The sequence below is a fragment of the Phalaenopsis equestris genome, unplaced genomic scaffold, assembly GCF_001263595.1.
Source record: "Phalaenopsis equestris unplaced genomic scaffold, ASM126359v1 Scaffold000002, whole genome shotgun sequence".
Lineage (NCBI taxonomy): Eukaryota > Viridiplantae > Streptophyta > Magnoliopsida > Asparagales > Orchidaceae > Phalaenopsis > Phalaenopsis equestris.
Genome location: NW_018164444.1, coordinates 65,792,449 through 65,818,704, shown reverse-complemented (window position 1 = coordinate 65,818,704; position 26,256 = coordinate 65,792,449). Strand labels below are relative to the sequence as shown.

Sequence of the window (26,256 nt, the reverse complement as noted above, 5' to 3'; positions counted from 1 at the left end):
TATATATATATATATATATATTTGGGATTCTTCTGTAAATAGGCATATTTTTTATGGATATTTGATTGAATTAAAATTGCAGGATAATCCCGTGGGAACTGGATATAGTTATGTGGAGGATTCCAAGTCCTATGTAACTACGGATGAGGAAGCTGCCACCGACTTAACAATTCTTCTAAAAAACCTTTATGAAGACAATCATATGCTTCAGAACAGCCCTTTATATGCAGTAGCTGAGTCTTATGGAGGAAAATTTGCTGTTACTCTCGCCTTATCCCTTTCCAAAGCCATTAAAGCAGGAGAATTAAAGCTCAACTTTTCTGGTAATTCTTCTTCTTCTTCTTCTTCCTTTTTCTTTTTTTTCAATTTATTTCCCTTCTTCAAAGCCTTATATTTATACATATATTTATTTTGTTCGGGCAGGCATTGCTTTAGGAAATAGCTGGATTTCTCCGGAAGATTTTGTGGTAAACTTAATCAGCCATTACCATACCCTTTCCTTTATAATTCTGATAAACTAAATAGAGTTTTCTTCTATGTTCAATAATGATACAGTTATCATGGGGACCTTTATTAAGAGATGTATCAAGGCTGGATGTTAATGGCGAAGCACAATCAAACAAGTAAAAATTATAACTTTGTCATAATTTTAATCTATAATATATACGGATCCTAATTAGTTAACAATATTATATATTACAAAACCAGACTAGCAAAGAAAATCCAGGAACAAATTACAAATGGGCAGTATTCTGCTGCGACTGGAACTTGGACTGAACTTGAAAGGGAAATTACTGTGCAGAGCAATTATGTAAACTTCTATAACTTTCTGTTAGATGACTCAGAAACAATAGCCGCTTCAACTTCTGAAGCTTCGGTGAAGAAGGTGATAGGGAAATATGCAAAGAAGGTTAGAAGTTCTAAGCCTTCTTCTGCTGCAAGTCTTGCGGACCTCATGGATGGTGTCATCAGGGATAAGCTTAAGATAATTCCAAAGAATGTAAGGTGAGGTTTTGTTTAATCTAATTTTCATTTTTTTATGTGAAATAATATTTTCTGGGATTATGTACTGCTCGTACTTAAAAAGGGAATCTGTTGCAGTTGGGATGAACAATCTTCTTATGTCTTTGGATCTTTGGTAAATGAATTTATGAGGCCAAGGATCAAAGAGGTATAAAATATTTACATATTTATTGCTTATTTAACTTATATTAATGCACTACAGGAAATATACCCATATTTGGCATATTTCCGATGCTACGATTGATATTAAAATGAGCGTTGCTAATTGAAATTGCGTCGATATTTGCATCGAAAATAGCTTCACAATAATCTGGTGTTGTAAATTTTCGTCGCAAAAACAGGCGATGAAACTCTATCATCTAGTTAGCGTCGGCCATTGTGGGCTCTAATTAGTGTAGACTATGGTGGATGATAATTAGACGTAAAAATACAGACCTCATCAAATTAATGACTGCAAATATCGAGCTGCCGATTGTTATGAATGTGTCGAAATTTCCGACATACTTCCTACACAAATCTGTCTTCAAAAAGTATTTGCATTTCTAATAACTTAACTTCAGTCTTTCAATCAAAACATACCTTACCTATTCGTGAAAATTGTGTTTCACTTTAAAATGGTGGTATTTTGTATGTGATAGAAAATATTTGGGCGGTATAAATATAAAAAATTAAAATTTAGGGCCCGTTTGGGGCAGCTTATTTAGTGCGGTGGCGTTTTAAAAACACACCTGATCTGTTTGGGTAAACTTTGTTTTGGCAGCTTATGCGTTTTCAAAACGCAGAAAACAACGTTTTCACATCGCACCTATCTAGGTGCGGTGACAGTTTATTGACAACAGTCTGACTTTTCCAAAAAAATAAAATTTATAATAGCCACCGCACCTAATTTGTTAGCGGATTATTTTTAATCAGCTTATCAGCAGATTATTCAATAAGCTACAACTGTCCTGAACAGACCCTTAGATAGGTGCTAGATATGTAAATATATAGGAATTGGATGGTGTATTTGTAAATATTAATTTAGAAATGGTATTGATGAGGAAAGATATTGCTGCAGGTTGATGAGCTCTTGTCCATGGGAGTTGATGTGACCATATACAATGGACAGGTTTTATTAATCTACTTTCCTTTTTTCAGATTTTTTTTTCAGGCCATCACCATATTTTTAATATAATTTAAAATGAGACATTCTATTTTATGATTTTACAGAAATAGTAATTAGGGCAGTAAATAATTTGCAGCCATTTTTGCAATTTAATTGACATTTTCGGTTCATATTTTTCAAGGTTGATCTCATATGTGCAACAAAGGGTGTGGAGGCCTGGGTCCAAAAGCTGAAGTAAGAATTAAATTGTAATTAATTTATTACACAAATAATCAAATAATAATAATAATAATATTAATATTATTATTATTAATCTTGTAAATAATAAATAAAATAAAAAAGTATTTTGTTTTTTTAATTTCTCAGATGGGAAGGTTTACAGAACTTCAGCAATGCTGAGCGAAGCCCTTTGTACTGTGAAAATGAGGGAGTCACTGCTGCTTTCAAGAAGAGCTATAAGAATCTGCATTTCTATTGGATACTTGGTGCAGGGCATTTTGTAAGTTACCCTCAATTAGGGGTGTAAACGAGCCGAACACGAGCGAGCCTATATTTCGAGCTCAAAAATTGTGTTCGTGTTCGGCTCGTTTGCTTTGCGAGCCGGTTCACAAACAAAGAGTCGTTTTAACAACTAATCACGTAGCCATAAGATGTTAGGGATTGGACAAGTTTTAAAACATTATTTGAATCTAATTTAATAATTTTTATTCCATTTTCTTCATTAATACTTTTAATTGATTATAAATCTTTGTTATCTTGTAGTCAATTAAATTTTCTTAAAAATACTACTCATCAAAGATATATATAAAATTGATTAGTAGTATTTCGAGCCAAAACGAGCCGAACACGAATGAACAAACATTCGTTCGTGTTGCTCGTGTTCGGCTCGTTAACTTAGCGAACAAGCCGAACACGAGCTGTTCGCGAACAACGAGCCGATTTGACAGCCCTACCCTCAATAGGTGAAGTACATCTTTTCATAAATAATAAAAGATGGTATTAATGTAAATATCAATGTTTAGGTGTTAGATATGTAAATACCATTGGAATTGTGTGGGCATGCATGCAAATCCTTGGCATTTCAATACGTAAAAAGAATATTAAAATAGGTCTCAGCGAAATATATCAAAAAATAAATTATAATAAGTAAAAATAATCCTTTTATTTATTTATTTATTCAGGTGCCGGTGGAGAAACCGTGCATGGCGTTGAAGATGATAGGTGAAATTACCCAATCCCCGGCGAAGAGCTCACCGTAGAGGTTCTTTGAGATTCGTGCCACACAAATTATTGCCCAATGTACTGTGATGATGAAGAAATGGTTGCTTTTGGGTTTAAAATGTAATTTTTATATTACATTTGTACCTTCATGAAAAGAAAAAAAAAATCATCTCTACTTGAAATATGGAATCAATTATCTATTATTTTCGTTAAGACCAAGTTAATTACTAGAGGCATTTACATGCATAAACGATTCAATTCCTATATATTTACATATCTAATGTCCAAACTTCTTTTTTTTTTTTAAATTTAGACCATCAAAACAGTTAAAAATATGCTTATTTTAACTTTTTTTTAAAGTTGAATATATGCTTTTATGCATTGATAAAATGACATGCATATAAAATTTGAAGTTAATGTATTAGATATGTAAATATGTACATAAGAATCGAGAGGTATATATACAAATCTTCCTCATTATTAATGTCCAATAAATTATTAATTGGATATCAATTTATATGAGTAAGATCATGAGAACTGAGAACCAATAATACAACCCCTACAAATAAAATAAGTTTTGACGCTCTAATGGCACCTTCTGTAGTGCTGTAACTATGTATTTATCTCATTACCTTGATTCTCTAATACTCAATATATAGTTTGTCTAGTTTATATAGTGTGTGTGTGTGTGTGTGTGTTTAGCATTGGAATTTACTTGCTTCAATGCTAGCTCTCAGGATTGATCATGGCCTTCTCAACTTAGGAGTAGATTATGTACTGCTTTTATCTACTACGTTTAGGCATGGAGTAATTGTTAGGAGCAAGTTCATAACCCTCCTTTGCATATTGATGTTACCATTCATAACCCTCCATTGATAAATTATTCAGACTATTATAAATGATTCATTTATTAAATAGTTTTCTATATTAATTAAACGATTTCTAATAATCTGATTATGGTGTCAATGTATTAACTACTACCTAAGATAATTAATCAGACTAATAGTTAGCCTTATTTATATAATCTTTTTTATTTGCATGTACAAATTATTAAAATTCACATGATTGGTTAAATTAATTTTATTATGGGAATTCTAAACCATGCTTACGCTGAAGCTAATAAATTAAGAGCTCTTCAAATAAATCAAGAAAACATTCTATAAATTATTTCTTGAGCATGTTTAATGACTTATTTCTGAGTCATAAAGTATTATTAAGTTTCACATGCAAATAATTTTTATTTATTTACATGTTTTGTTGAAAGATCTCAAAAATACTAATGATTATATTTCATATTTGTTATAATTCTATATTTAGAAGGTTATATATTTTATGGAATCTCTATTTATTTCTCTCCTTAATTAGAGAGATTAGTTGCCTCTTATATTTTGTTATTATTCATTTTTTTTTCTACTGTATTCTGTTTTTGTTGCTTCCGTTACCAGTAAGTCCTGTAATGGTATTTATACCCCTCTTTTCATTAATAAAATTAAGTTCGCTTATATCTTTTCATGGTATTATAGCCATACCAATCTTTTTCGGTATGACGACTTCTTCCTCTTCCTCCTAAGAAATATCATCCGTCTCTTCTGCTTCTGTTTCAACCGGAATCGATGACACTTCCTCCCTCATCACTGGCCACAAACTCAACGGCCAGAACTACCTTCAGTGGTCTCAATCCGTCATGATGTTTATCTACGACAGAGGTAATGACGACTATATCACAGGTGATGCCGTCGCTCCGACCAAGGATGACCCAAAATTCCGGACATGGAATGCAAAAAACCACATGGTCATGTCGTGGGCGAAAATTTTCTTCTCTACGGCACGACCAAAAGTATTTGGGATACCGCTCGAGAGACATACTCTCACTCGGATAACACATCCAAGCTCTTCGAGATCGAGTCAAAGTCAGTCCTTCACGATCTTCGCCAAGGTGATCAATCTGTGACTCAGTATTTTAATGCCCTCTCACGCTACTGGCATCATGTTGACATGTATGAAGTCCATGCCAAGTCATGCACTCTGGACTCCAACTAATACCGTCATATCATCAGGAAAAAAGGATATGCAAATTCCTTTTCGGCCTCAATACTCTCTCGATCATGTCCGCTCTCGTGTATTAGGCTTCAAACCACTACCGAGCATTTGCAAGGCCTTCTCGGAGGTTCGCCGCGAAGAAAGCTGCCAGAAAGTCATGCTTGAGCCTATCTCCAGCTCGCTCAATCTCTCCATTGATGCCTCCGCCCTTGCAGCTCGGGTTCCTCCGCCTCGGCACAGCAACAACCCATCACGCAATGGCCATCCCTGGTGCGACCATTGCCACAAACCAGACCATAATAAAGACAAGTGTTGGGCGCTTCATGGAAAGTCAACTGATCGAAAGCCTCGGTCTGATCGTGTTCCTCGTGCCAACAGCGTCGTCGCTGCCGATGACCTTCCTGCCCCAGCACCCAGTCCATTCAGCAAAGAGCAACTTGATTTGCTGCACAAACTCATCGGCAAACCACCTGATCTGGTTGTTCTCGACCCCATCACGAGCCTACTCGTGCAGCAAGGTACGTTCTACCATGCCTTCACAGTCAATCAAAGATCCCTCGGTCAGTGGATCATCGATTCCGACGCTTCTCATCACATAACTGGTGATACCTCCCTCCTCCATGACTATATGTCGTGCGGAGACAACTCCACCATCCGTGTTGCCGATGACTCTGTCTCCAAAGTCACCGGCTTTGGCTCCGTGCACATCACCCAGAACATTCTACTCTGATCCGTGCTTCATGTTCCTACTTTAAATTGCAATTTAATATCCATCGAAAAGTTGACTAGTGATCTGAGGTGTATTGCTAAATTTTTCCCTACCATGTGTGAATTTCAGGATGCAGACTCGGGGATGACGATTGGCAATGCTGAGATGTGCTTTCGTCTCTACGTTATCAACGAAACTTCACCACCACTACCTCGCTGCGGACATTTGTCTACCCATCATTATGTCTTCAATTCTAGCGTCAATAAAAAATTTGAGATTAAGTTACGACATTTTCGTCCTGACCATCCAAATTTTATGTATCTTGCAAAACTATTTCCAAATTTATTCATAAAAAAAAATGTTCGTTCTTTTCAATGCGAAATTTTTCAACTTGCCAAACACACTCGCACGTCATTTCCACGTGTTGGTTACACCTCTTCCCGACACTTTGCACTCATTCACAACAATATCTGGGACCTATCCCGTGTTACAACCTTTATCGGGACTCAGTGATTTGTCTCCTTTATTGATGATCACACTCGACTAACATGATTATTTCTTATGAAAGATAAATCTGCAGTCGTTCACATATTTGAACAATTTTATTCAATGATCCAAACACAATTCCAAATCTCCATCCAGGCACTCAAGACTGATAATGCAAAGGAGTACTTAGCTTCCGTCCTCGGCTCTTATCTCTTCTTTAAAGACATCCTCCATCTCAGTTCTTGCATCGACACTTCTCAACAAATGAGATCGTCGAACGCAAGAACCGCCACATTCTCGAGGTGGTCCGCTGCCTCATGTTTTCCTCTAACGTGCCTAAGATTTTTTGGGGCGACGTTGTATCCACTGCAGCCTACCTCATCAACAAGATGTCTTCTCGGGTCCTCAAATTTCAAAGTCCCTTTCAACTCCTCAAATAGTTTCCCCACACCAAGGCAATTACCTAAAATCTACCTACCAAAGTATTTGGTTACTCCTCCTTTGTTCACATTTTGAAGAATCCAGCACACCATGACAAAACGAAACACATCGAAATCGATCGACACTTCATCTCAGAAAACATTGAGAGAGGAGCCGTCGAACTTGCATACATTCTTTCTTGACATCAAACAACAGATATCCTCACTAAGCCTCTCCCAAGAATCAACTTTGAAGAATTATGTAACAAGTTAGACATGTACAATCTGTACAACCCAACTTGAGGGGGAGTGTTGAAAGATCTCGAAAATACTAATGATTATATTCCATATTTATTATAACTCTATATTTAGAGGGTTATAAATTATATGAAGGATCTTGAGAATTTCTATTTATTTCTCTCTTTAATTAGAGAGATTAGCTGCCTCTTATATTTTGTTATTATTCATTTCCTTTGCTACTGTATTATGTTTTTATTGCTTTTATTATCAGTAAGTTCTGTAATAAGTATTTATACCCCTCATTTCATCAATAAAATTAAGTCATCTCATCTTATATCTTTTCATATTTCATATCTAAAATTTTATATTTACGTATAATATTTGTGCTTTAAATCTATTCAGGAAAAACGAAAAAGTATATCTCATTCTCTTTAAAAATAATTAGTGTTATTTTTAATGTTCATATGAAAAATTTACGTGTTATGTGTTTAAATATGAAAGTTTACATGCGAGATACGTAAATACACCTCTAAATTTTAAATGACTTTCTCGATCATTATTTTTTTATTTTAGGGCGGGGATTTTTTGAAGGTTTGACATGATTAATTTATATTGAGCATTTGCCATAACAACAATGATATGATAATATTAAAAATCGATGTGATAATTATTGTAATAGCTGGCAATATTTTCTTATGATGTGCTCTTGGGAGCTCTTCCAAGAGTTGTCATGAGCCCTTATACTTGTCAATTTATGGAGAAAAATAATATGAAAGTCAGGTGAAAGACATTTGTGAGCTAAAAAATACTTCATATATTAGTATAAAAAATTAATCAATGAATCACAAGTCTTGAGCTGTTACATGTATCTACTTCCACAACAGTAGGCCAAAGAACCAGAGGCTCAAGAAGTGCGCCAACAACAGGTAGGGGAGTAAGTGTGGAAAGAGCAGTCGTCAGAGGAGACAAAGGCTGCATCGAGTGCGGTAGCATTTGCATAGGAGGGGTGGCAGCAGTGGGTGTAGGAGGAGGTGCCACAGGAGGTGTAGCAGCAGTCGGTATGGGAGGAGGTGCCACAAAAGGTGTAATAATAGTAGGTGGGAGAGGACCTGTCGGAGAAGGTGTAGCAGTAGTAGAAACAACGTCAGGAGTAGATGACCCGCTCTTCTTGTTGTGGTTGGTGGTCTAAAGAGCCCTAAGAACACGGGGTATATGAGGCGGCTAAGCATCTGTACCACTTGTCCCTATCTGTAAACAAAAAAAATGACATTAAAAAGTTTAGTACTGATGGAAAAAATAATCATAGGCAGAAAAAATAGTAAAGTAAAGATAAGACATAAGCAGTAGCTATGTAAAAACAAGAAAATCAAGAGTAAGAGCCATGACAAATAAAAACAAAATTAAAGGACCAAAAGTAGCAATAGTAATAACTAATCCGAAATCTGCATACCTATGTTATTAAGTTTCACCAAAAGAACTTACCGTCGAAGATGAACCTAAAATTTCTTCTTCATTCTGTTCATCATTGTCATCCAAACTATGAACAATCTCTTAAAAAATCCTAGTGGTATCCTCTAGCGCAAACATTTCATCATTTAAGTTACTCTGAATTCAAAAATCTGACATACTTTCCTCTTGGCGATTTGGTTCTATAGAACTATGAAGCTCAACTATTTTTTTGGTTAATTTTTCATAATCGAACCACTCACAGTTGAACAAGTACACAGTGTAGCTGACATTGCCTCAATATTGCAATTGAATGACTTCGTCAAGTACGACGTAATAACAAATCTCGTCATCTGTGTATGTTTCCTTTAATAGCTACACAATAGTTACAAGTCTTCTTCACTACAAATGAGGAACTCATATGGATTGTATAGCCGTTTATATCAAATATCAGCCATGAAGTAACATTATGATTAGGTACATAGGCAAGATCTAATAATCTTTGATCCGTGATTCCGTTTTGTATTGTGAACTTATAAGAAATAGAGAGGTACCATTAGTGTAACTTTAAATGCGATGATCATATTACACACCACACTTGTGATTAGAATTGTTTTATTATACGTACGTATAATTTGAATCATGTTGGAAATTATGCTTCGACCATCCTGCTTATTAAAGACTCATCTTCCATGCCCAAGCCGTCGATAAATAATTTGCTCACAATGTTGTTATTTGTATTTTTGAATTACTTAGTATATAATTACTAGCATTCTAAATAATAAATGACAGTATCTATTGAGTTTAGGGAACCATGAATCTTACTGTATAAATGGCTGGACTTTGTCATAGTTCATCAAGACATATAATGGAGTTCCCCGTATCTCTTTATTGCTTAGCTATCACGTGTCAAGCCTCACTATTGGCTCACCTGATATTTGATATACAGATAAATTTTGACTGTGGAGGGATGTCACCTACAATATGAACAATTTGATGACCTTACTCAAAATAACATGAGGAGAAATTTATCGTCTCCTGCAATAGATATGCTTCGCACATTGATCCCACATGATGTGCTTTATTCTTAATAACTTTTTTGATTCTACTTAAAAGCATGCAACACACATTTTACATTAAATGTGGTGGCCATTTAGTGTGAAATAAAATGCTACTTGCAATGTATACATTAGAAAGATATATCTCTCGAAGAGATACATCCATATGTACTGTATTGGACCCTACCCCCTAGTATAGCCTCGTAACATAGATGTATAAACAGATGCTACATAGAGTTAAAGAAACCAGGAGAAAATATCTACTCAAGCTTACATAATAATAGGGGAACACTCACATCAAGCGTCTCAACGAGTCAACAATATTGTCCCTGCACATAACTCTCTGAAGAATATACTGACTTTGATTAATGGATCGAGCACCGACTTTGGCAGCGCATGAAATGCAATGGGTTATTAGTACTGCAAAAATAAATGACAGTCGTGACTCTTCATGCCAAATACCTTACCTATTCCCAAGTTGAATTAACGACTTAAATTTGAAACAAAACCACTAAGAAACTACAAAGAATTCACCCACTCAAAAATTGTCCTCCGTTGATCTGGTGTAAGACAATACGCAGATTTGGGCTTTATTAATTTACCTTTATTTGTCTTCTGAAGCTTTAAGTTTCTCCTTTTTCAGCACTCTTTTAGGTCCATTCTAGCTTTCACACTATCTTTTATCTTACTTCTAATATCCATCACAGTGTTGAAGATATTATCAAAAAAATTCTTTTCACTGCGCATAACATCAAGATTATGTTTAATAAGATTAATCTTCCAATATGGAAGTTCCCAAAATATACTGAGCTTTGTACAATTGTGCGTGACAATGAAATTAGGGAGACGAGTTGAAGCTAGCCCTGGTCTCTCAGTGATCTTCGACACTTCACTGATCATCTCCAATATTTTGACTCCAGTAATCCTATGGGGTAGAATTTATCTCTCAACCTTATTTTTGAAGAATGCATATTTGTTCGTTCTAAATGGGTGATCAAGATTTAGAAATCCTTGGCAGCAGTTGAATCAGCTATTTTTCTTACCATGTTTTAGAGTAAATGCCTTTGACATATCCATGCTGTAAGGACAAACCAATTTCCTGGTTGTGCTCCAACCAGATAGCATCTCATAGGTCAGGAAATCACTAATTGTCCACATAAGATCCACTCTCGGTTGAAAATTATGCTTCGTAGCACTGCCATACATAAGCACACCTGGCTCCCATTATATTTGAAGCTCTTCAATATGTGGACCTGGTATGATCAACGTCATAAATAAAAATGAAATGATTATGCACATATCAGGAGGCAAATTGTACGGTCAGCATTAGTAACGGGTTTCATCCTGACTGTACGGGGTGAAGCCATCCACAGATATACCAAGTCTAACATTGCGTACTTCAGCTATAAAATTTGGGTAAGTACATTCAAAATGTTTTTAGGCCTCACCAAGTGATGAATGACTCATCGAGTTAGCTCAACAGATCTAGTAGTGTGCCAAGTCATGTAAGAGACTGCACTCATGGAAGTGAACAATCTCTGAAGCCAAAGTATGAGCGAAAAATAAAAGAGACGCTTGTATTGAGTATTTTTAAGATTTTTATTCTTTTTCCCCTTTTGTTTGAATATATCCATACCACAAAATTGCTAATTCGCCTCGATTGCATCGACCTTGTAAAATAACTTGTACCCATTAACACAACAACCGATCTTCCCATATTGTAACCCTAACTTTGAAACCAACCTTTTCGTTTTATTTAAGTCATCTAACACTAAATTTTCTGCAGAGTTAGTCTCTTTCAATAAAGTCTGGGCATATTAAAATCAGATTTGATGATCAACATTCTTAGCACCACCGATAACTCTGTATTTGCAGTGCATCCATCCCAAAAAGGTTTTTGTGCAGCGTTCAGTAAGTCATAGAATTGTTATAATTCATTGTTTGGTGTTTTAGGTTAGTGTTAGATGCTCCCAACAAATTGAGCTCTTTGAGTATAATGAACCATTTCTTCACATGTGCTAGGATCAAATTCTTCTGCAGAGGGGCATAACTTGTCGAGGCACCTCCTTGATTGAACTAAATTTCAGGTTCATGCTCATCGTACCCAATCCAATACTAATAATTTGGTTTGAATCTCTTGCGGTTAAAATCCAACTAAACTTCTTTGGGTGGCAGAAGTGCTTGATTTTTGTTCTTCACACAAGGACACTAAAACTTACCATCAGAATGATAGATTGATAGTTGTGATGCCATATGCACGAATTCCTCGATGCCATTTAAAAACTCATATGTGAGTCATTTTCATCATGGATATAATCTAGTATACATCCAAGCTCTCAATTTACAAATATCCATCTACATCATAGATGTAGTTTTGCAGATAAGTGAAACTACTACAAAAATAAACATTAATTTGTCCTTACTTATCAATTTGTACAATACGTACAATAGATGATTATGCTTAGTGGTTCGTGTGAGCTAATTCTAATTGAAGAAAATGACCATAGAAACCTCTTTTAACTAGCTCGCTTTATCTGGTGAAGTAACTCATTGGTTAATCATATATATGACACTTCTTTGAAGTGGTTTATTTTGTAAACAATAAACCCGATGCATCCCTCCATTTTAACCAACAAATGTGAATTCTACTAATAACATTCTCATCTATATTATCATCACTGTGAACAATACCAGATGCACTCCTCTAGTTCAACCAACCAACTTGAATTCTACTAATAACATCCCATCAATATCCCCATCACTTCGAACAATAGACCAAATTGATGCATGCATTCCCTCCTTCAACCGACTAATTCTACTAATAACAATATTCGTATATCACCATCAACTTTTACATACATACCACTGAACTCTAATGTATATACATATCTAACACCAAAACTTCAATTTCTACAATCATACCACATTACCTATATATGAATTTCATATATGTCACTCAAATGTATGTACACAACTAACACCTAAACTTCAATTTTTACATAAATACCATTGAATTCTTATCTACATGCATACCTAACACCAAAACTTCAATTTATACATACATACCACTTTACCTATGCATTTAGTTAATACATATCACTCAAATATTATGTAAATACATATCTAACACCTAAACATCACTATTTACAAACATACCACTGAACTCTTATGTATATACTTACGTAACACCAAAACTTCAATTTATGCATACATATCACTCAGTTCTTATGTGTTTACAAACCTAACACCTAAACTTCAATGTTTACATGCATTCCACTGAATTCTTATGTATATAAATACCTAATACCAAAACTTCTATTTATACATACATAACAGATTACCTATGCATTTTACTTCTAAATATCATTCAATTCTTATGTATATATAAACCTGACACCTAAACATCAATATTTACATGCATACTACAAATAAATGAAAATAGTGGCATAAATAGAGTCGCATTCTTAAATGCTTTCTGATTTGAAGGATTTCAGTCGTCTCTGCAAGCTGGAAGTGCGGTACATCGTTATCTTCACAGCTAGCTCTAATGGCAATTGTATCACGAAGCTTCGTTCGGGAAGGAGACGATTTTGAGTGAAATTGAAAAGGAGAAGGGAAGTGGGGAGGGAAAGGGGAAGCTCGGGAGGGCTTCGGAAAGAAGAGGAGACCAGAAAGGCGCGTGTGGGATGGGTGAAAGGAAAAATGAAATTTAGGCGCACTGGTTGAGTCTATTAGGTCATTTTGCGTCAGATTTTCATCTAATTTTGAGTTGAAAATAGTTCAACGTTGATTAGTAAAGGTTTGCGTCGATTTTTTGGATGTGAATTTGACATAAAATCCGTCGCAATGCCAACAAAATTTTCGATGCACAGTGGACGCAATGCAAATATTAAAATTTATTATTCGCCGCCTAACAAAAAAAAAAAAACCGACACAAATACCATATGTTAATACGAGCTTCTTCTGCAGTGTTCGAATATTCACAGTGGCGTGGTTGAATTCATAGTGGCGTGATCGAATCCACACCATCGTCCTCACCAACGGGTGTCCGCACCTAATAATTTCTCCTATTTATGACTTAATATGATCATCCATATTAATAGTTAATTTTTTATTCAGTCTTACTATGAATAATATGAATGCAATATAATTAGCAATCACTCAAGCTCAATATACATAGGGTTTCGGGTCATAATATGGTCTATACATGCAGATTAACAGCTATTCGAATCAAATAAATTAATTTCAACACTATTCTTATATGTGTAGCCTTTTCTTTCTATTCAATCTCCAAGGTAGGAAAAACAAAATGGTAGTAGAAGGGAGGCTCTATTTGCTCTCCTCCATAAAGCACTTTGGCAGTGGTTTAAGACCCCCCACTAAAGGTGTTCTATATAATTCCATATTTTGTTTTTATTTCTATCATCAACATTTTATGTCTTAAGGAAACACTTTTTTTTTTCTATTAAAGTACTATATTGTATACAAATTAATGACAGTAATGGGCTAGATAAGATATTAGCAAGCACGATGCGTCTGTAAACATAATTGTTGTGTACAAATTATTGGGTTGATCTACTGCACCAATTGCCATGTGCCAGCTGTTAGGTTGATCGGTCAGGTTTAGCTTGTTAGCCTGTTAGGACGTTCACCTGTCGAGTACCCCTTTATGGGTATCAATTGTCCTATATGAGTTAATGATAAGGATAAGACATATGGCTACTTCTATGTGTTGCATCGGGGGATTATTGCGTGCGGACACCGCATGCATCTCTGCATGCGGTGTTCGATCCTGGCCGTAGATCACGGTGATCTACGGTCAGGATTATTTCCGTTTTTTAAAAAAAAAAATAAAAAATTTTAGGTGGGGCCCACCGAAATACATCAGGACCGTAAATCATGTGATTTACGGTCCGGATCGGCGTCCGTACGCACTGCGTGCGGACGCCGATCCGCATCGAATAATTTTTCGTGTTGCATCATGGTCTGACATCGTTAGGTTGCATTGGTAGGTATTATATTATATTAAAATCATTTAATATTTTTTTTGTGTGACTCAGCTAGGGGATAAATCATCTCGAGCCATTAAAATAAAGATGTTCTTCCACCCTCAAGGAAATTTCGATCAGAGTTCCCTTTCTGTTGCCTCCTTTCCTATCTAAATGAGTGTATACACCATTCCTATTATTTTCTAGTGTTAACTAGGGTTGGCATTCATTTTTGATGCAACACATAAAAGACATCTTTTCTGAGTGATACAGGACTGTTATATATATAGTATAGTAAGACATATATATATATATATAGTAAAAATGCCAACACGAATTTCAAAGGATCAAACGGCTACAATGAAGTTTCAGGCGACTGAAGTCTCGTATCGAAGAACAAGAAGTGTTGGACAAGTGATCGATCGACACACAACAAAATCGACCGACTGACCATCGACCAAATGACCTCTACCGAGTAACCAAATAACTTTGATCGAACTATTCGACCGCCCGATATAAGCGATCCGATGTATATGATCGGTCGACATAGCCAGTCGAAATTGAAGCGTCCGGCGATCGATTATAATGCAAATTTCAATCTACAAACACATCGATTCACTTATTTGGGCAATTATTATAACTATTCACTCTCTTTTCTGTAACTCTTTACTTTCTTATCTCCGCTCGGCTCTAACTCAGGGGAAGTGTATTCCAGAAGACAAATTAGGATTCCAAAATACAAAAAAATCAACACGATCGATTGATTCTTGTTAGCATACGTTTTATGAATAATAATTATATCGATCCCGATAGCTATTCTCATGTATTTTAATGTATCGCTAAAACTATATTCGCTGCCGGCGAGACAATCAAAGAACGGAAACCGAAATGCAAATAAGACAAATTGTTTAGAACTAGCTTTTAAACTCCTTAATCATCGACGGGACTGTCGTAACTGGCAATCAGTTTTTTTAACCTATTTTTTTTAATATAAGATTTACATACATACCATCCAATTCCTATGTATTTACATTTCTAACATCCAAACTTCAATTTTACAAATAAACCACTTTTTTTCAAATTATAGAGGTAATATTTTTGATGGGATATGAAAGATTTGACCAATTCGAGCGGCATTAATGTAAAAAAGCAAACATTAGTTGTTAGACATATAAATACAAAAGAACTATGTGGTATGCATGTAAATGCCCTCGATTTTCTTACATAGATACCACCAAATTCACATGTATTAGCATATTAACCATAAAAATTTTAATTTTTACCCACAGATCACCTGATTCCTATGTTTTAAGCATTGGGGGGAAGTTTATATGATTGATATATTAATACATAGGAATTGGGTGGGACGTATGTAAATCTCCCTTAAAAAAAGATGCTAATTTCAACGGTCGTCTTATAAAAAGCTCATCTTTCCATTGCATCTCCGAAGTCCATCAAAAAAAAAAAAAAAAAAAACAAAATGAGTGATACACAAAGAGAAGATGAGGAACCTTTCATTGCTGCCATGCTACTCTGCTACTCCAAAACTTTTAGTAGGGCTGTGCAAGCAGCATTTGATCTTGGCATCTTTGAGGTATTGGCTGAGCCAGGTCCCAAGACCCAGCTGACTGCCCGCGAGATCGCCGGAAACTTGTCCGGATGTAACCATGAGAAAGCTGCAGCCATGCTGGATAACATTCTAGGCTATCTTGCCTCTCATTCTATCCTCACCTGTACTGCTTCCTCATCCGACGAAACAGGCAGCCCAAGGAAGCAATATGGGCTAACACCAACGAGCAGGCTCTTGGCTAAGAACCATGATGGGCTTTCTTTGGCTCCTTTTATGTTCATGTCACATAAGAAGGTTTATGAAGATGCCTGCTGGTATATAATTATCATATGACACTATATATTAATCAATATTTCGTGTTTATTTCAATAAATAGTAGATTAAACTGTTTTATTTTCGTTATATATATATATATATATATATATATATATTCATTTTTTCCTTTTATATGAGTATTTAACGTATCATATGCCAGATATTTAGGATCTAGCAACCATTTGATATGTCTAGAATGTATGATGAGGTTAAATATACTAACAAATATGTCTGCATGTCTACTTGTTGAGTTATCAACATAGAAGTGGCCCTAATCGAGCATAAAAGAAGAGATAACTTGAGATTATATGATGAGGTTTAGTGCCAAATCTTCGGGCAACATGGCATTCATGTTGGGGTTACATAAAAGTAAATTAGAATTTTTTGTTGCCGAGAATCCTCAAGATGATAGTTGATTTTCTTCTAAGAGCTATCAAATTCATGTACACTAATTGATGCATCTACTTGTTCGTGCATGGAGGGAATTACATTTCATTGGAGATGAAGTGTATGGACTGCATTGGACTTTTAAAAATTTCTAATTATTTTATGATCAAATATGACATCAAGAATGATATATTATTATTAAATATGAAAATAAGACCCAATGATGAATATAAACACAAAATGATGGTTTCAAGACCTAGGGTTTACTTTGCTAGAAGCTCTTCCCCAACCCTAGTGGGGCAAGACATGATTTATTGTATTATGGGCTTCAAGTTCCCTAAAGAGGCAGACCTCTAGAGTTGATTATTTCTTAAAAAAAATTATCTCGTTTGAAAATTTTTTATTAAAATAATGACTCATATTCTTCAGCAGATTACAAAATTTGATTTCAAGATTGTTAATTTGAAAGTTCAAATTGAAATTTCCTTGAACTGGAACAGTTCTTATGAAAGTTTAAAGGTAGAAGGTAGGAAGCGCCAGATAGTGAGAGGCTCATTAGTGCTCCAACTATCCTATAGTTGGTTGTGTTTTAAGTTTTAAAGGTTGGGATTGATTTTAAATTTTAAGTTGTTCAAATTTATTAAAAATTTAGCATTTATATTCCGACAATACGAGATTGTGAAATCATTAAAAGATGTGAATGCTTTAGATATCTCGGGTCTATTGTTCAATATGATGGTCATATAGATGGGAATGTTATTAGTAGAATTCGAGTTGGTTGGTTGAAGTGAAGGAATGCTTCAGGAAGGAATGCTTCAGGCCGGAATGCTTCAGGCCTATTGTGTGATAGAAAAGTATTGCTTTGATTGAAAGGAAAATTTTCTAAGATGGTGGTGAGATCTACACTGCTCTAAGGCGCAAAATGTTGGCCTTTAAAAGAGAAGCATAAAACTAACTTAAATGTTGTCGGGATGAGAAAGCTTTGGTGGACAAAAAGCGAAATGAATATATTCGTGATAGGGTTGCGGCATATAAGATTAGAGAGAATCGTGATGGCTTGGTCACATTAAATGTCGACCGCCTAATGATCCGGTTAGTAGAGTAGATGTTTTAAATTCAACTTATTTTAAGAAAGGCAGAAGCTGACCTAGAAAGACTTGGGCATATTGTATAAAAATGATCTTAACTTTTTAGAATTAAATGAAAATATGACATTTACTAGGATGCAATGGAGAAAAAAGGATTCATGTAGCCGGCCCCACTTAGTGGGAAAAACGCTTGTTGTTGTTGTGTATAAATTGAAAATTATGTTAATTAAAAATAAATATTTGAAATTTAAATTAAACTTAAAAATTTATAAAAAAAACTACACGAAAATTTGGAATTGTGTCCCAAGCTCTATAAAATTTTTTATCATTTTGAATTCAATTGGTGATATGATGATTTAATTAAGATTCAATTGATTTACCAAATATTAAAAATTTAGAAAACAATTTTTAATTGTTGAAATATTTTTTTTTATTTTTATTTTATAACAAGTGTTTTAAATTTTAAAACTTTTCTTTGTGAATATTAATTCAAATGAATTTTTAAAATTTAACTTGATTTTATAAATACATTTTAATTAATGGTTTTTGCTAATATTATTTACACTATTAGCTTTAAAAAATTCAATGAATTCTAAATTTCATAGAACTATTTTCTAAACTTGAGTGATCAAATAAATAATTATGATTTAATTTAAAATTTGTGAGGATGTTTAACTATTTTTACTACTTTAGTTCATTAAAAATTCAATTTAGTTCTAAGATTAATGAATTTTTCTTTAGAGAGGAGTTCTTATAAAATTTCCATGTCATCTTTAGACCATTTTCAATATTCATGTATACTGGGGGAAAACCTATGACAAAGGTAAAGTCCACTCATGTTGTGCTTCCATTGATGTTTTGACAGGAATCAATTAAAGGAAGCATTACAAGAGGGGGTAAATCCCTTCAAAAAAGCTTATGGTTTCACAATGTACGAGTACATGGATAAGAATCCTACCTATTCTAAGGTTTTTAATGAAGGCATGGCCAGCAATAGCAATATAGTGACTCAGAAGATGCTTGAGAAGTATGAAGGGCTAAAGCAAGTAACGGAGCTTGTTGATGTTGGTGGTGGTATTGGAACCTCATTGAAAAACATCATTTCTAAGTATCCACACATTAAAGGGATCAATTTTGATCTGCCACATGTTGTTTCACAGGCACCATCGCTTCCAGGTACATGAAACACGTAATATGGATCTCAAAGACAGACCAACTAATAACTAAAGGTTTGCTAATTAATTAACAAAGTAAGACATTGATCTTTTCTAACAAATTAAGAGATCTCATATATGATATCTTATAATAAAGGTTTTAAATTAGTAGATAGTAACTTTAAATTTGGGCTTAAAATGAAAAAAATAATTTTCTAGTTGTCAAATTTCAACTAATATGCTTTGAATTATATGTAAGTTTGTATAAAACCTTAAAAAGCAATTTAGAAATGAGTTAATGGAACAAAGAAATCAAGATTTTTTTTTTTTTTGAATTTAGCTTTAGATTTAGTTATATTATAGATAATATTAAAGTGATTTAATTATATTTCTTATCCAAAAAATTTATTATCCTTTAAATTTTTACTCTTAGATTTATATTGAGTTAAAATACTCATTAGTCGATTTATAAATGCTTTTCTTAGGTGTCCAACATGTTGGCGGGGACATGTTTATCATGATACCAAGCGGAGAAGCCATTTTCTTAAAGGTAACCAAACTTGTTTGATTATATTAAGATAAATTCTTAAAAAATAAAATTGGTATGGGAAGTGATTTTTCATATACAACAAAAGTTTCATATGAAAAAAAATATAAAATTTTGATTTTATATTGTAACATGATTTATTATTTATAATGTTGATGATAGATGCATGGCTCCAAATTTTCATGTTGTTCATATTCTTAAAATCAAAATTATAATGAGTTTTTCTTGTTATTTACAAAGAATATATGACTTCAAAGTTTTATTATGATTATATTCTCTTCTTACAACATGAATTTTCTAACATATATAGTAAAAACTTGTGAACTTTCAATACTAAGTTTCTAACATAAATGTTATTTTGCAGTGGATTCTTCATAATTGGAATGATGAGAAATGTCTACTAATTTTAAAAAATTGTTGGAAGGCATTGCCAACTTCTGGAAAAGTAATCCTTATGGAGCACATTCTTCCTGAGTTTCCAGAAACAAATATTTCTACACAGCAAATTTACACCATGAATATGATAATGACAATGTTTTTTGAAGCAAAAGTGCGGACTGAGAGAGAGTATCAGTCATTAGCTCATGAAGCAGGTTTTTCAGGATTCAAAATTTTATGCAAGATTTTCAATTATCATATAATGGAGTTCTTAAAATGACATATGCATGACAGAAGCATATCTCAAGTTGAACTCTTAATAATAAAAATAAAATTGGATGCATTGCTTCCATTTTATTTTTTTCAGAGGAAAATAATACATGTATGTTTTTAAGTCCTAATTGATTTTAGAAATTTACTAAATGAATGAATGGGCTTCCTTGGTTAATAAGTAAAGGTTCCAGTAACATCATTTCTTATAATAATAGCAAGGACTTGATTCCCAATCAAAACTAAGAGGTTGTTTTTAAAAATAAGATTTTGATATGTTTAATTCATGGCTTGAATTTCTAATTGAAATAATTATCACCAACAAGCAATCAGTGGTTTAACTTATCTAGGATTCGTGGTTGCAAAAGTTATAATAGTGATGTTGACTTAACCCGCAATTATGTGTATTTTTAATTTCGAAAATAATGCCAAAAACTTGTCCCAATTTATATTTAGCGACTAGTCTGAATTAATATAATGCTTTAGAAAATATATAAAAAATTTTCACGCTATCGGTACTACACAAGTATACATATCGCTTCAAGTAATATAAGATTTTTCTTAAAAATCCTAGTATCGATCCCACAAGGAAAGCTGTAACTCTTTAAATAGATTTGCAAAATTTCTACCTAAATTGCAGATTAAAAAAGTAGAATAATGCCGATATGATTGCAAAGGTTCTTTTAAATTTAAGCAAAAAGTAACAACTAAGTTTAACAGTTTAATAAAATAAATCTAATGAGTTTGTATATTATGAAAATATATTTTCCCCTGCAAAGAGATATTAATCTATATGGGATATAAATGACTAAAAATAAGATTATGTATTGTGACAAATAGGAGCATTTATATTATTTGCTCTCTTCCGGTGCTAGCAAAGAATATTCACTAATTCAGAGTTTTTCACCAGCTTGTATAGTAATGTTGAGCAGATTCTGGCCTCTCACTTCCAGATTATCAATTGTGCACTCTATACGATCTATTAGGGATCCTTACGATCCAAACTCTAAACCAAATTGATAAAAGAATCAAGTCTGTCACCCTAGAAACATCAATTCTATGCCCATTAAAATATATCTCACTATCTATTTGCACTCCTGCCCATAAAATATATCTCACTATCTATTTGCACTCCCCCTTAGGTGATCGCAATGACTCTGCCCAGAATGAAGTGTGACATTCACTAGTTTGGTGAAATCATAGCCTTTCCGGGTCATTATGTTTCTCAACTTATTTTAACCTCACAAGTGGTCAATTTATAAAGTCAATGAAGAATCGGTGAAAATGTCATTACAATTTTTAAAGTAAAAATAAATCTTTAAATCATTCTCATCGCACAAGATTAATTCTTTTATGCAATGAGAAAGAAAGAGAACTACTCAAAATTCATGGAGATTAAACAAAAAAAACATGATTTGTATTGAAATCAAAGTTTTGGAAATAAAACTTAAACACAAATACAAAGTATCTTATGTCTTCTCTCCCACACAAATTTTGGATTCTCCTTCACCATATCTCCAAACTCTGACTCTTACAAACTCAAAACACACTTACAATCACACTTAAACACAAAAGTAAAACTTCATAAAGCCTTCTAATGATGCCGATAAGTCCTCTTCTTCGTCCAATTTTCGGTCCTATTAATAGATCTTTGAAAATAATCAAGGGTTGCTTCAAGCACCTCTTTAAAATTTGGCAAAATTCAATGTATCTTCTAGAAAGGTTGTTACTGGCGCTATAGCGCCAATCTGCCCAATACGCTCGTCAAGTGAATTTTAGTTTGATTAAAGACTCTAATTTTCTTCAAGGTTATTTGAATGAGGACAAGATACCGAATTTAGTAAGAAATGAATTTTACTTGTGACTAATAACATCATAGCTTTATACACCATTATCCCACTTATGAAGCTTGTTTCTCTTAATATTTCTGATTATAAACTCAAATAGAAACTCTTTTACCATAAGAAATCCTCTGTATGTAATATCATCATACAATACTATTACTGATAATACTTTTCTCTCATTCTCATCCTTTTAAATCACATCATTCCCCTCCCCAACCTAGAAAAATAATTGCATACGGACACCGCATGCATCTCTGCATGCGGCGTCCGAGCTCGGCCGGTGCTTCCTGGCTAGTCTACGGTCAGGATATATTTCAGTTCAAAATAATAATAAAAAAAATTTAGGCGGGGCCCACCGAAATACATCCTGACCGTCGATCACCTGATTTAAGGTCAGGATCGGACACCCGTCCGCATGAAATAATTTTTCCCCCAACCTAAATACAAAAAATTATGTTAGAGCAATACCACATACAAATAGGGTGTGTGGTACTACTTTTATCCCTAACTCTTCAACATAGTTTAACCAACTACTTATTCTTCTCATGTATTCTCCTCCTAAGCCACAATATGTTATTCAAGTTGACCACACAAGTTTTCTTTAATAATATCTTCTTCTAATCATATTGAATCTTTTAGTCTCTCACTACTTCACTCTTAGCAATATTAAGAATTGTCCATCTTCATTCTTCTAAGAAATCTATATTACATGTCTCAATAAGAACACTTAAACACTTCAACCCAATGCCGCCTAGCCACCGCTTCATGCAAGTACACAACATGGAGAATTTATTACATTGCGTAGCATTGTAAAATTTATCATATTTATAGCTTAAAATAAATGATATACAACAAAATTATACAAATTTTATCATTTGCACAACGCAAAATTTTATGAAAAATTTACAGATATACCACTCAATACTTGTATATTTACATACCTAACATTTGAATTTCAAATTTTGCATACATACCGCTATACATATGTATGAAAGGTGTCCGTGACTTCTCAAATGTTAAAATGATGATATTTTTTATATGATATAAAAGATTTGGGTGGTATAAATGAAGTAACTAATGATTTTTTAACGGGGTCAAACCTGATTTTTTTATCGTAGACGAGGGCTTAAAATTCAGCAGAAATTACTATAAATTAATTATTTATTAAATAGATATTATTTTGAATGTATTAATTAATTGATTATGAAAATAATTTATTAATTACTTATAAAGATATCTACTTAGACTAATTTGTTAGCCTATTAGACATAATTTTTACTTTGCATGTATACATTATTAACTAAATTAATTTTATAACAAATTCTAAAACATGTTTATGCTTGAGCTAAGTATCATTTTTACGTGGGTTTAGGTTAACAGATTAAAAATTATTCTAATTACTTGAGAAAACACTATATAGACTTATTTCTTAAGTAGGTTTCATGACTTAACCCTGGTCATGTTATGCCCTCAATCAAATTTGCCAGCCTAATTTTTTTGGGGGCATTTACATACATTCAGCCCAATATGTAATTACATATCTAATACCTAAGTTTAATATTTTATATTTATATCACCCAAATCATTCATATCAAATAAAAAATACAACTATTTAAATAACATTTTGAAAATGAGTTCAATTTTTCATGCACAAGGTGACCTGTGCATCCGAGAGAATTTAAAAACGGTAGAGTAATGAATTATAGTCTTAGCGTTGTATGAAATTTGCGTGAAAAAAACTAAAAAAAGGAAAAATCATTGGGCCTTGCGGAGTTAAAATATTCCATGACACACGCCAAGTGCTGCAAAGCACGGTCTGCTCACACAAGTATACGTGACGTATCAATAGTAACGGGTTTTAATTCAGTTGTTGATCCCACAGGGAATGAGAAAATCTCACAATAAAGAAAAAGTTATAGCCTATTGTTATCGGTCCAAGCATGAAAAGCTCAAAATGCAAGTTATGGTTTTTAATCAATCCTAAAGTTATGAAATATTAGTCTAATCGGGTAAACAAAAGAATGTTTGTAAGAAATTCAAGTTTTTAGAAGTTTCTCCCTTGAAGTGATTACAAACTTCGACCTTGAATCCTTAATTTCACTCTAAACCCCTTTCACTTGGAGTTTTGGACCGGAAGAGAAAATAGTGTAGCCATCTTTGTCCACCTTGAAACCAAAGAAATAGGAAAAAAGTTCAATGAACCATGTTAACCCGCCCACCAGAGGAATTTAGCAACGGTCATAACTATCACAACCGAATTCGGTGTCACCTGTGCGGGGATGACACTGTAGCAGTAAAACATAAACATCATCTCACTACAGAACAACAATCTCAGGCCATATCAGAATTGGTTGAGGTACAAAACCAGACTGTTACCAAAGTTGTCCGCTACTTTTTCACCCTCTGCAGCTGGTTGGAGGAGGATGTTCGAGCCAAAGACAAAGGACTTAATAAAACCAGCTATATGTCTTACTCATACGATCGACACAACTTCCGGGAGCCCTGAGCAAGAGAGAAAGAAGCAAAAATCACATAGAGGTGAGATAAATGACACAAAAACTACTAATTTACAAACTTATAGTGCGCAATAGAAGTCGGAGCGACGCAAAGGCACAAGGGTATTTTTGCTACATAAAAATTCGGGAAGGAGTCAAATCGAACACACATACCAATGATATGAAAATCAAACATATATATATATATTAAAAAATAAAATATATTTACACACTTTTTGTTCGATTATAGCTAATCGGCAGAAAAGAAAATTTATTTGTTTACAATTATTTAGCTGGAAAGAAAAAATGTTAGAAAACTATTGATTGCAGCCTCAATTGGAACATACCGTAACTGAGACAATCATTTGTACATCATCTCACCATCTACCCTAATGTTTTATACCCTATTCATTTCAACACACATCCAGGGACTGAATCCTTTCGGGCAGCGATTAACTCGACCCTGAGAGACGTCAAATCTTCTTGAAGGGCAACCTCACGAGCCCGAACCGCGACTAACTCTTCCTCCAATAACCCTAGTCGCACATCCCATAGCTTAAGACAATTGATTTCTTGAGTCAATAGTCTTGACCCCATAAAAATTAAGCTTAACTGAGCCAGACGGTTCAAGCACATTGGTCGTTCCCGCTGTGTCAACTGTCGGGCATACCCATCCATCCCCAAGTGATCTTTTAGAATGTCTGGAGCACTTGGCGGATTGCAAGTCCGCCGCGACACTAGCAGGACGCCGAGTTTTCACACCCTCGCCCGAGGAGAAACATACTGTTTGATCCAAATCAGAAGTGGTGAAGGAGTAGGCCTCTCCCCCAATCTCCTGCTTCACCTGTGGAGGGTGAGAAACCGACTGAGAAGTACTCGCCAGGGGACCTTTGGGAAAAACTCCTTGATTGTTTGCAGCCAATGCCTCACGAGGTAACAACTCGAAGGCAGGTTCTTGATCCTGCCCTACCTTCAGCTCGGGAAAAGCTGGGGGACAGATCATTCGGTCCACCTGATCATCATTCAGATGATATTTTCCCATCATGTGACACTTCTTCAAGACAAAATCTCCCTCCATCATCAAAGAAACCCCTGTTGGACAACCATTATGTGAATATGACAATCCTACTTCAACCACCGGCTCAGAAGTCTTCATCTCAGGCACAACACGTTTTTCAGTCGTTCGACCTTAAAGATCGATTTGGCTCTCTTCTTTATGGCATGAAATTCAAATCACAAGTCTCCTCACTAATAGATTGAGGGAGCTATCCACCATCCATACTCGACACCACTGAAAATATAAAAGATCAATCCAAAGGAACGCCTAAAACATAAGTCCTTACATCTCATTTTATTTATTTATAATAACCTTGGCACATAAATCAAAAAGTATTTAATTATTGTGAATTAAACAGTCATGAATACCATTTACTTATTTGAAAAATCTAGATTCTCATGTCTTTATTGCAGCTG

At 34.2% G+C, this 26,256-nt stretch overlaps 2 protein-coding genes across 2 annotated transcripts in view; both read left to right on the top strand.

Moving 5' to 3' along the window:
• Nucleotides 1–3,482, top strand: part of LOC110039304 (serine carboxypeptidase-like 51) — a 6,078-nt gene extending 2,596 nt beyond the window's left edge. The window contains exons 4-12 of the mRNA XM_020744323.1: nt 83–323; nt 424–467; nt 556–623; nt 709–1,005; nt 1,102–1,171; nt 2,081–2,131; nt 2,310–2,362; nt 2,495–2,627; nt 3,310–3,482. Of these exons, the coding sequence (XP_020599982.1) occupies nt 83–323; nt 424–467; nt 556–623; nt 709–1,005; nt 1,102–1,171; nt 2,081–2,131; nt 2,310–2,362; nt 2,495–2,627; nt 3,310–3,387 (1,035 nt within the window). The 3' untranslated portion in view covers nt 3,388–3,482. The remainder of the gene's footprint in view (nt 1–82; nt 324–423; nt 468–555; nt 624–708; nt 1,006–1,101; nt 1,172–2,080; nt 2,132–2,309; nt 2,363–2,494; nt 2,628–3,309) is intronic.
• Nucleotides 3,483–16,197: 12,715 nt separating this feature from the next.
• LOC110034484 (caffeic acid 3-O-methyltransferase 1-like) lies at nt 16,198–20,533 on the top strand. The gene is made up of 4 exons (XM_020738744.1): nt 16,198–16,619; nt 18,961–19,271; nt 19,735–19,799; nt 20,161–20,533. The coding sequence occupies exons 1-4, from the start codon at nt 16,216–16,218 to the stop codon at nt 20,452–20,454; spliced, it is 1,074 nt and encodes a 357-aa protein (XP_020594403.1). The 5' UTR covers nt 16,198–16,215; the 3' UTR covers nt 20,455–20,533.
• The last annotated feature ends 5,723 nt before the right edge of the window (nt 20,534–26,256 follow it).